The sequence below is a fragment of the Bombyx mori genome, chromosome 23 (genome assembly GCF_030269925.1).
Source record: "Bombyx mori chromosome 23, ASM3026992v2".
NCBI lineage: Eukaryota > Metazoa > Arthropoda > Insecta > Lepidoptera > Bombycidae > Bombyx > Bombyx mori.
This window is the reverse complement of record NC_085129.1, coordinates 44,192-56,007: the sequence shown is the minus strand read 5'-3', so window position 1 is coordinate 56,007 and position 11,816 is coordinate 44,192. Positions and strand designations below refer to the sequence as shown.

General features: G+C 55.4%; 1 protein-coding gene across 1 annotated transcript; it reads right to left on the bottom strand.

Moving 5' to 3' along the window:
* Positions 1-5,646: 5,646 nt before the first annotated feature.
* On the bottom strand, positions 5,647-10,765 carry LOC134201158 (uncharacterized). Its single transcript, XM_062675474.1, has 2 exons — positions 9,343-10,765; positions 5,647-9,281 (listed from the first exon to the last, which is right to left on the bottom strand). The coding sequence occupies exons 1-2, from the start codon at positions 10,763-10,765 to the stop codon at positions 5,647-5,649; spliced, it is 5,058 nt and encodes a 1,685-aa protein (XP_062531458.1).
* Between the last annotated feature and the right edge of the window lie 1,051 nt (positions 10,766-11,816).

Below are 11,816 nucleotides of genomic sequence, written 5' to 3'. Positions count from 1 at the left end.
TGGTAGAGGTGTTGGAGCGCACCAAGGATGGGGAGACGGAAGGTCTGCGCAAATCGGTGGACCTGCTGCACGCCCGACTGGCCCAAATCAGCGCGGAGAACGGTCATCTTCGCGCTGAGAACGGGCAGATGAAGGTGGACTTGGCCGAGTTGCGCACACTGGTCAACGACCTAATCGAGAAGCAGTGCAACTCGGCCCCTGTACCTACTCCGCTCGAGACCGAAGAGGCCAATGAGGCCGAGGAGCTGAGGCGGCAGCTCCTAATACAGGAGGCACGTAGCTCCAACGTGGAGCGCGCGAGACCGCCCCTCGCCCATGAAGCGAAAAGCAGTGCGCCTGTGCCGGCGCCCCGCAGGAAGGTGCAGCCCAGCCAGAAGATAAAAACAACACCCGCGCGAACTTCCGCTGCGGCTAGACCTACACCTGCGGCTGCGGGGGTGCCGGCACCCACGGCCCCTACAAGAAAACCGGCGTCCGCTCCTGCCCCGCCCCAGCCTGCGAAGGCAGGGCCCGGCAGGAGCCGTAACAAGAAGAAGGGGGGCGTCAACGCCGCCAAACCGGCACCGACCCCCCAGCCCCGCCCACTGCCCCCCGCCCCGGCCAACATGAATGAGGCCTGGACGACGGTGGTGCGGCGAGGGCCCAAAAAGGTAGCGGTGCCTGCCGCGCCGCGCCCCAAGCCCGCCCCTGCGGCCACCGCTCCCCGCCAAGAGGGTCGAGCGGAGCCGAGGGGCCGACCTGGACGAAGGAGGCCGCGCGCCCCGCGGTCGGCTGCAGTAGTCGTAGAGCTGCTGCCGGCCGCTAAAGAACGGGGCATCACCTACCACGAGGTGATGACCCAGGCGCGCGGCGGCGTGAATGTGGACGCCCTCGGCGTGGAGGGGGGCATCAAGGTCCGGCAGACGGCCAACGGGGCTCGTCTTATAGAGTGCCCCGGCCCCAACACAAACGCCGCGGCCGAAAAATTGGCGGCCCGGCTGAGGGAGATCCTGCCGGACCCCGAGGTGGTGCGCATCGCGCGGCCCGTGAAGATGGGGGAAGTAAAAATCACGGGCCTCGACGAGTGCGCCACGAAAGAGGAGGTCGCCGCGGCCATCGCGTCGCAGGGCAACTGCGCCCTCGCCGACGTCAAAGTCGGGGAGCTCCGGGCGACGTACTCCGGAACCCGGACGGCGTGGGCGCGTTGCCCGGTAGTAACGGCGAACCTCCTGGCCACCCCTCCACAGGGTCGGCCTTCGGACAGCCCTGGATGGCTGCGCGTGGGCTGGGTAGTGGCCCACGTGCAACTGCAGGAGAGCAGGCCGTGGCGTTGTCTTCGGTGCTTCGGCACCGGCCACGGCCTCGCCAAGTGCCCCTCGACCGTGGACCGCAGCGATCTGTGTTTCCGCTGCGGCCAACCGGGGCACAAGGCAGCCTCCTGCACCACAGCCGCGCCGCACTGCGTCTTGTGCGACGCGGCTAAAAGGAAGGCCGACCACCGGGCCGGGGGCCCGGCGTGTAAGTCCGCCCCCTCCTCTACCAAAACGAGGAGGGGCGGCAAGAAAAATAAAAAGAAGGAGAGGCCGGCTGCAATAAGGGCAGCCGGTGAGTCAGTTCCCGCCGCGGCACCAGACGAGCCGCAGGGCGGGACAGACGAGGGAGCGATGGACGTAGCCCCGTAATGGGTTGCGTCCACCGCTTCCTCCAGTGCAATTTGAACCACTCCGCCAGGGCACAGGATCTCCTCGTCCACACCATGGCGGAGTGGTCAATCGACGTCGCTGTCGCCGCGGAGCCGTACTTCGTCCCCACCGACCAGGACTGCTGGATCGGGGACGTCGACGGCTCCGTGGCCATCGTACTGAGACAGTCCGCGGCGTTACCCCCCTTGGATATGGTGGCCAGGGGACCCGGGTACGTCGCGGCTAGGATCGACGGGACCGTCGTGATCGGGGCGTACTTTTCTCCGAACAGGAGCCTCGCCGAGTTCGAGCGGTTTCTGGGCGGGCTCGAGGCGCTTTTGCACCGCCTCGGGTCCCGCCCTGTCATCGTCGCGGGGGACTTCAATGCCAAGTGCACGGCTTGGGGTTCCCCCCGCACGGATGCGAGAGGCGAGGCCCTTTCGGAGTGGGCGATCGCGACTGGCCTCTGTCTCCTAAACAGAGGCACGGTCGCGACTTGCGTGCGGTGGAACGGGGAATCTCACGTGGACGTGACGTTCGCGTCCCCGTCCGCCGTGCGCCGCACCCGCGGCTGGCGCGTACTCGAGGGGGCGGAGACGCTCTCGGACCACAGATACGTCCGATTTGAGCTCTCCGCCTCCTCCTTGTCGTCGTCGTCAGCCGCGGGCGCCCGCGGTGAGGAGGAGCTCCCGCAAGGTGCGCCCCGTTCGTTCCCCAGGTGGGCCTTGAAACGAATGAATAAGGAGTTGCTGATGGAGGCGGCCGCTGTTGCTGCGTGGGCACCAAAACCCGCGCGGCTCGCGGACGTGGATGCGGAGGTCGACTGGTTCCGGGGCACCATGGCAAACATTTGCGATGCCGCCATGCCCCGGGTCGGCCCCCGAGCACCACGTGGGGGTTCGTTCTGGTGGTCGCCCGAGATCGCAAGACTCCGCGAGGAGTGCGTGAGGGCGCGCCGCCGGAGCGCACGCCACCGCCGCCGCCGTCGTCGCGACGCTGCGTTCGCGGAGACGGCGGCCCAGCTGCACGCTGACTGTCGTCAAAAGCAGACGGCGCTGCAGCTGGCCATCGGCGAGGCCAAGAAGCAGAGCATGAAGACTCTCCTGGAGTCGCTCGACGAAGATCCCTGGGGGCGCCCATACAAGATGGTTCGCAGGAAACTGCAACCGTGGGCGCTCCCGGTGACCGAGCGGCTCCAGCCTCGGCAGCTGCGGGAAATTGTTGCGGCACTCTTCCCGCCGGCAGCGGGGGGGGACTTTGAGCCTCCCCAGATGGACGCCACGTGGGGCACGCCTCCGCGTCGCCCCAGCGTTCCCGCTGCCGAGGAGCCCCCTCCCCCTATCACGGGGGCGGAGATCCATGCGGCCGTGTCCAGAATGAGAGCGAAGGACGCGGCCCCCGGCCCTGACGGCGTTCACGGCCGGGTCTGGAGCTTGGCCTTCGAGGCCCTAGGGGACCGGCTCGGGGGGCTTTTCGAAGCGTGCCTCGAGTCGGGACGGTTCCCGTCGAAATGGAAGACGGGCAGACTGGTCCTTCTGCGGAAGGACGGGCGCCCCGCGGACTCACCCGCGGGCTATCGCCCCATCGTGTTGCTGGACGAAGCGGGCAAGATGCTCGAGAGGAACGCCTTCAACACCCTGCCCTGGTCGGTGATCGCGGGGGCGCTGGAGTATCACGGCGTCCCCGCATACCTCCGCCGACTGATCGGCTCCTACCTCGAGGGCAGGTCGATCCAGTGCATCGGACACGGTGGGGCGATGTTCCGCTTCCCCGTCGAGCGCGGTGTTCCGCAGGGGTCTGTCCTGGGCCCCCTGCTGTGGAACATCGGCTACGACTGGGTCCTGCGGGGCGTCATTCGGGGTCCCCTCCCCGGGCTGAGCGTAATATGTTACGCCGACGACACGTTGGTCGTGGCTCCGGGGAGGGACTACCGGGAGTCTGCCCGTCTGGCGTGCGCAGGCGTGGCACACGTCGTCACAAGGATCCGACGGCTGGGACTCGAGGTGGCGCTCGACAAAACCCAGGCCCTGTTGTTTCACGGGCCGGGACGAGCGCCGCCTCTGGGTGCCCACCTCGTGATCGGAGGCGTCCGCGTCGGGGTCGGGGTGACCGGTCTTCGGTACCTCGGCCTTGAACTGGATGGTCGGTGGAACTTCCGCGCTCACTTTGCGCCACTTTGGTGGTGCGGTCGATGGCACTATACGGGGCTCCCGTATGGTGCCACGCCCTGACCCGCGAGAACGTCGCGGCGCTGCGACGTCCGCAGCGCGCGATCGCGGTCAGGGCGATCCGAGGATACCGCACCGTCTCCTTCGAGGCGGCGTGCTTGCTCGCCGGGGCGCCACCCTGGGACCTGGAGGCGGAGGCGCTCGCTGCCGATTACCGGTGGCGTAGCGACCTCCGCTCTAGGGGGGAAGGGCGCCCCAGCGAAGGTGTAGTTCGAGCGCGGAGGCTCCACTCTCGGCGGTCCGTGCTGGAGGCGTGGTCTCGCCGCTTGGCGGACCCGTCGGCCGGCCTCCGAACCGTCGAGGCGGTCCGCCCGGTTCTCGCGGACTGGGTGGGCCGCGACCGCGGATGCCTCACCTTCCGGCTAACGCAGATGCTTACCGGCCATGGTTGTTTCGGCCGGTACTTGCACAAGATAGCCGGAAGGGAACCGACGGCGCAGTGCCACCACTGCGCGGACCGCGACGAGGAAGACACAGCGGAACACACGCTGGCGCGTTGCTCTGGATTCGACGAGCAACGCGCCGCCCTCGTCGCGGTCATTGGAGAGGACCTCTCGCTGCCGCGCGTCGTGGCTACGATGCTCGGCAGCGAGGCGTCCTGGAAGGCGATGCTCGACTTCTGCGAGTCCACCATCTCGCAGAAGGAGGCGGCGGAGCGAGAGAGGGAGAGCTCTTCCCTTTCCGCACCGATCCGTCGCCGTCGAGCCGGGGGCCGGAGGCGGGAATACGCCCGTACGTCCCGGCCCCTGTAGGTGGCGGCCTCCCCCCGGTGAAGGTCAAGGGGCGACCTGAGGGGGTGAGGCCGCGCGGCGCGCTACCAGCACTCTAGCGCGCTGCCGTGGAGTGATTAGAGCGACCGGTCGACGGTGTATCGCGTCCCGACCCGGCAGGCTGGTTCTGGTCCAGCGGGGTATTCCGGGACACCAGCGGCACCGTCTGGGCGGCCCGACGGGCTGCCGTACCGAGACGGCCGACGTTTCAGAGCCTTCGATTCGCCTCGAAGGCTCCGTCGGCTGGGCGTCCTTGGGGTGAGCCGCGCCGTCTGGTTGTAGTGTTGACCGCGGTAGCCCCCCTACCTCATCCGGGTTTTGAGCTCGGAGGGGATCGGACGTCGGGTGTAAGAGTGCAGAGGAGTCGTTTAGTGGGTGGGCTCTAAAATCCTTGGGCCCGCGGTCTGCTCACAACACCATGCAGATCGTTGAGTCTCACATACCCCGCGCGCCCCTTTTGCGCGGGGACCTCGTAGGAGGTTCGGCCCTCTACCCGAAAAAAAAAAAAAAAGGTTAGGTTTTTTTTTTTTGTTTTTTTTTTTTTTTTTTTTTTTTTTTTTTTTTTTTTTTTTTTTTTTTTTTTTTAAATATAATCTGTCTACCTCCAACGTGATCGGAGCCTGTTCTAACAAGTTCTCTTTCATTCCAGTTCTCGCAAGTTTTCTTCTCGTACTTTCATGCTACATACCATCTTTCTTTCATTCATCATCTTTCATTACTTTTTCTGGGTGGGATTCCCAGCTACGCTTACTAGCTACGCTAATTATAATAATCTATTTTCTTAGGGATACAAGGGCAGGTTGATTTTTACATTACACACATATAAAACACACATAAAAAACACAGACAACAACACAGGGCGTCACTTTTGTTTTATACTTATTTATCTTATTACTATTTTTACATTTCCTTAACTATACTATTTACTTACTTTATATTTTTATGTTTATCTTAATATTAACATTATATTATGTAAACATAACTTTCTTAGGCTAATTTGTTTCTATTTATTACTCTTTCTACAATTTTTATACAGTATTTTATAAATAGTTCTCTATTTTTTCCCGAGATTAGCTCCTGAATCGTCTCAAGTGTCAGGTTTTGTTTTACTGTTTGCTCGAGTTCAAATCTTTCATTTATATGAATTGGACACTCTAAAAGCAGGTGTTGTACTGTTTCCGCTTGGACTGAGTCACAGACGCACGATGGACTCTCCTTGCATTTAAAACGATTAAGATAATCGGAAAATCCACCGTGCCCCGTTAGGATTTGTGTAGTCAACTGTGTCGGTACGAAATTTCGCACCACTTTGTAGGCCGCCTTCGCGTCCGGGAGGAAGAGTTTTGTTGTTGACGCAGTTTCTTCCGCTTGGTACCTGCGGTTCCATTCGTCAAGCGTCGCCATACGAATGCTACGCTTGACGAATGAAACAGGGCATCGATCGTAATCCGGTCTCTTTTTTGACTTCAGGGCAGCCTCCTTCGCTAGTTGGTCAGCCCTCTCGTTACCATCCAACCCCACGTGAGCCTTTATCCAGAACAAAGTAACTACCTTGTTCTGGAGAGATATGGATCTCAAATTATCTCTGGCTTCCACAGCGAGGGGGTGGGGGCAACCGGGGTTTTTAATAGTTTGAAGGGCCGCCATGGAGTCACTAAATATCCCAAACGTGGACGCCTTGTGCCCGAGGATCTCCTTTGTTGCCTTGCATATGGCCAGGAGTTCAGCCTGGTAAACCGTGCAGTATTTTGGTAGAGCAAGCTTGAGGGCTTTGGATTCTACCTCGCGACTCCATATGGATAGTGCGGCTCCGACTTTGCCCTCAATCTTGCTCCCGTCCGTAAATATACGCACGTCATAGCAGTTGTGTTCTTTCATTTGCTCTTGGTTCGCCAGGCTTACGATATTTAAGTCCTCGTGCTCGGCTGGGTGTGGGGCTTCGATTGCAGAAGCCATCCGCTCGACCTCCCCGTCCCCGATGGCCAGCCATGGAACACCCCTCTTGGCTTCATACAGTGAAGCCGCCTCACGAACTCGGAGGTCAAGAGGGAGTATTCCAGCGAGCACCAGCGCCGAGTTCAGGGAGACCGTGCGGTAGGCTTTGCACAATTTCTGCGCAATTCCACGTTGGAGAGTTGCTAGCTGCTTTATTACCATAAGCTTGGCTGTGGCCGGCGCCCAGACGCTGGCAGCGTACAGTACGGTAGGCTCTATGGTGGCAACATATATCACCCTTAAGACCTCTGGGTGAAGCCCCCAACTTACTCGAGCCGCTCTCGATAGCTGTTTAAATATGCCCATGGCTTTCCTGCAGACGCTCGAGACGTGGGCGTTGAATGTAAGTTGGTGGTCGATTATGACTCCCAACAGCTTGATCTCTTTTGACATACCAATAACAGCACCGCCCATGTCCAGGCGAGGAGTGTCATACTTGAGCTTCCTTGTAATAATCATTGCACTTGTCTTGTGCGGGGCAAACTTTAGCTTGTTGTTGACCCCCCACGCCTGGACACGCCCGAGGGTATCATTGGCACGTCTCTGCACCTCTTCCCCAGTCTCCCCGTCGAACACCAAGACGACGTCATCTGCAAACGCCTGGCAATACTCTCCACTGTTTTCGAGACTTTTCAGGAGAGGGTCGAGCAGCAGGTTCCATAAAATTGGGCCCCCGATTGAGCCTTGAACACATCCCTTATTCGTTCCCTTATCATATTCCTCCCCAGCGTACTTGACCACCACCTTCCTGTTACTAAGATAGCTGTCTATGACCCGCCTCAGATTTACTGGACACTTTTCCTCAGCCAGTCGGACTCTTATTGCTGGCCACCAGGCACTGTCGAAGGCTCCCTCTATATCCAACGATACTAATGCAATTATTTTCTTTTCTTTTAGCTTCTTGCGGATATGTTGCATCAGAATATAGAGGGAGTCTTCGGCACCCCTCTGTGGCATGAATCCGTACTGGCGAGTACTCATCCTTGGTAATAGATGGAATTTGAGGCGGGTCACCAGCATCTTTTCGTAAATCTTGCCTAGTATAGGCAGTAGTCCAATTGGTCTGTACGCCTTTGGAGTGGTGTAGTCTCCTTTTCCTGGCTTCCTCAGCATTACAACTGTAGCTACCTTCCAAGCCATGGGGAAATGATATAGCTCCAGGCATTTATTGAGCAACGACAAAAAGAGTTCTGGATTGGCTTCTATGGTATGGCAGCAGATGTCCGCAGTGAAACCGTCCATGCCCGGGGCCTTTTTTGGGTTGAAGGATCCACTCGCCTGTCTCAATTCGGCCATCGTGAAAGGTGGGTCGCAATACTCAGTTTGTTTACCAACATTCACAATATTAGCCTCACTTCTAATCTGGCGGTGATAGGCGTTATCGTTGGTCCTCAGATCCTCCGGATAGAAGTTATCCGCTAGTAACTTTGCGGACCCCTTCGCGTCCAGGAACTCTCCGTCCTTTACCAGTATAGAGTCTTCCTCCCTAGTAGTCGTTCTCGATATTACTCTATATATTCCGCTCCAAACCCCCTCCCCGTCTTGCCTACAACAAAAATCCTTCCAGCTATCTGTCTGCGCTTTGGCTGCCTCCTCCTCATACTCTTCTTTCTTTTTTAGGTACTCTTCAACGACCTTGGACCTACGAATTGGAGCGGCGTTTCGCACTCTACGTTTCCTGGTGGCGACTTCCTTCTTCATCCCAGCTAGTTTCTCGGACCACCACGGCAAGGTAAGTTTTTCTTTTGTTTGTTTAATTGGTATTGAGATTGTACATGTATTATCTATTGTTTTGGTAAGTGTATTTATTGTTTTTTCCAATTGTTCTATAGTGTTTATGTTATTTATTTCTGCTGCTGTTAGTTTGTTTTCTTGCATTAATTGGCTAAGCTTCTCATGAAACTTAGGCCAATTTGCTTTTTTTGTGTTAAATTTCCTAGTTGTTCTTGAGATATTAATGCCTTTTGACCTTTGTAGCCGAATATTAAATACAATACCGTTGTGATCCGAGCTCGTGAGACCTTCGTCAATTTTCCAGCCGTCCACCAAGTCTAGTAGGTCGACTGAACACGCGGTGATGTCTATATAGCTTGTATACCGCTTGCCTCCTCGAACGCAGTCGAAAGTCGGAGTTTCACCTGCGTTGAGTATATGTAGGCCCATTTCCTCAAGCGTCCCAGAAAGGTCTTCACCCCTATGATCTATTATTGGGCTTCCCCACCACGAGCTTTTCGCGTTCGTATCTCCTCCAACGAGCAATTTTATAGACCCAATCTCGAGCTCTATCCTTTTCAGATGCTCCAGGTAGGGTTCTATAGGGGAGTCCGGCTCAAAGTAGAAGGAGACTAGTGTGATCTCCCAAGCAACCGTTTGGATCCCCACCACCATGATGTTTTTGGTGATGAGTTTTGGATACTGTATAACTTTGAAGTCGTTGTTGAAGACAACTATTGCTGCCTTAACGGTTCCATCTCCACCAGTGTCCTGGAAGATCCTGACGCCTCTATGGCTCCTCAACGCCTTCCCTCCACCCACATAAGGTTCTTGTATGAGTGCTACAGCTACTCCGCGTTTCTCTGCCTCAACAAGTAGCTCGTTGGTTGCTAGCTTTTTGCGCTGGAGGTTCGCTTGAATAAAGCTGTATTTTGTGGTGACAACCTTGGCGTTAACAATACGCTACAGTCGAACGGGCCAGTTCGTCCCAGCGGCGGCGTACAGGGCACTCAGAACTGAAGGCATTGTGCTCTATCTGCGTTAATTTCGCCTTTCTGCAGTTTCTGCAGGCCGGTGACCCCCCAGCTAGCCAGTCCGCGCACTCCGTTCTCATGTGAGGGCCGCCGCAGTGGCTGCATGCATCTGCAGTCTCATGGCAGTACTTACGGCTGTGGCCGTACCCCAGGCAGCGCGTGCACTGGACTAGCGGGGTCTGATCTTCTGCTCTGACCCGCTGGAGATCTATATAGACATAGCCCATTTCCGTTACCCGCCTCCAGACACTGGGCGAGACGCTAATAATTACGTGATTAGTGTGAGGGTTTCTGGCTTTCCTTCTATATTTCACTACTATCCTGTCCTCCCCCTCCTCAAGGCCGCGGAAAACAGCCCCATTCTGGTTCCGAAGAGCCTTGAGGATGTCCTCATCGGTATTGACCGTCAGTACATCTCCAAGCCTAACCAGCGGATCTTTGTTCTCCACGTCCTCGATGGTGAGGCTGCCACCTTCTTTTCCTATTCTATCCTTTATTTTGTCTCGTTCTTCCTTAGATTCAAAGCCCATTATTACTTTCCTATTTTTGGCCTTTCTTACCCTCTCCACTTTTACCCATCCCTCCTTAGCGTCTATGGTTCTCCTTACTCTTTCGAGCACTTCTTCTCCTGTTTCCGTCTCCACGGTCGAGGTGACCGCGACCGAGTGCAGCGTGCGCTTTTGCAGCGCCCTGTCGCTCTGGGTCGCGGTCACCCCGGCGTAGGTAGGCGTTTCTATCTTTTCCATTTTTTCGGCATGCCTTTCGATCGTCGCCTTCAGTTCTTCCATTCTCCTGCCGCTTTCCTGCATCAGGTTTGTATGTTCTTCTAAACGTGCCATGATTAGGCTTTCGTTGGAGGTAGAGGAAGGAGAGGGAGCGGAGCTGCAAGAAGGAGCATCAAACGCTCTTACTCCCCTCACCGTTGTACTTCCCTTCGTCTTGAGCTCTTTTTCAGCTTCCTTGACTAGCTCAAGTAGTCGTGTGAGTGCCTTTTCAACCCCCTCTTTTATCTCTGTCTTGAGGTTTCGTGAGGCCCTCAAATGGGCCTTCGCCTTATTCAGACAGGCTGCCGCCTCTGCTGCTCTGCTGACGTAGAATTTTTTGGGGGACTCGTCATTTCCCGTTGATGCCCTGCGCGCGGCGGTGATGTTTTCGGCTGGCTTGGTGGCCGCCTTAGTTGTTTCTGCAGGGCCTGCCTGCGTTGTCGCATTGGTCTTTGTTATTTCTGGACATGTTTTCGCAGTCAGTTCTTCGCTTCGCTCAGCGGCCTCCCACCTGTCTATACTTTTGCGAACGATCACCTTTGGGGGTGACTTATGGCTCTCCTGTCTTTTAACAGGCGTGCGGAGTCCAAGTCCAAACATTTTGACAATGTGGTGCGGAGGGGCAGACAGTTTTGTAAAAGTTGTAAAAGGAGCTGCCCCTTTTGTTGTAACCGTTAAAATAACAGAGAAAACGGTAGTCAATATGTATAGGATGAGTCACTGACTTGTCAGTACTCAGAAAAGATTTTATTTGCCCAATAGGGTCAGTCAAATAAGTCGTGATAAGTAGCAAGATAAAAGTTTTTTTTTTTTTTTTTTTTTGTTACAGATTTGTCAGACTGCACGAGTACTGGACTCGTCGGATGTCGGTAAGAAGTTCTTTATTTTATTTATTTTTATTTCCCTATTTGTTTACTTACGTGTGTGTGTGTGTGTGTGTGTGTGTGTGTGTGTGTGTGTGTGTCTGTGTGTGTGGGTGTGTGTGTGTATGTATGTGTGTGTGTGTGTGTGTGTATGTGTGTGTGTGTGTGTGTGTGTATGTGTGTGTGTGTGTGTGTCTGTGTGTGTGGGTGTGTGTGTGGACCAACTAACTAAAATAAGCAGTCAAACTGTTAAACTATTTTAAACATAACCGACACAATTAAATCACTCGCAGTTCCGAATTATAATATGAAATATATAAAACAAATAAATAAAAAAGTAAATATAAAATTAAAATAAAAACAAAACGAAACAAAACAATGACGTCAGCTCAGTCACACACTGTCCACAATTTCTAAGGAATACAGTTATGTATTTCTCATTCACACTAAAACTAATATTATTATGCACTAGATATGTACATCTAAGTCAGTGACAGCAAGTAACCAAACCAAGCATCCAATTTCGTTCTATTTTCATTTGTCGCGTACACAATAAATCAACAAGTTGGCCGTGTTATGTCCGATGTTATTTTATTTCAAATTTAAATGTAACAAAACATAAAGAAACAAAAGACGGGACCAGATGGTGCGGCGCGTGACTCATCCGCTCACCTGCATGTAAACAACATCGATATCACGTCACCGCCGCGCCGTTCTATTGGTCCGCAAGTTCGCTCGGTTTCTTACGGCTTAAGATAAATGTTTTATATTGTTCCGCTTTCTATGCG

Excerpts from the sequence above, each read along its gene's own strand:
- LOC134201158 (XM_062675474.1), bottom strand. The coding sequence starts at position 10,765 with ATGTTTGGACTTGGACTCCGCACGCCTGTTAAAAGACAGGAGAGCCAT. Across the intron at positions 9,282-9,342 it reads CCGCTGGGACGAACTGGCCC|CGAACCTCCAGCGCAAAAAG; the intron begins GTTCGACTGTAG and ends GCTTTATTCAAG.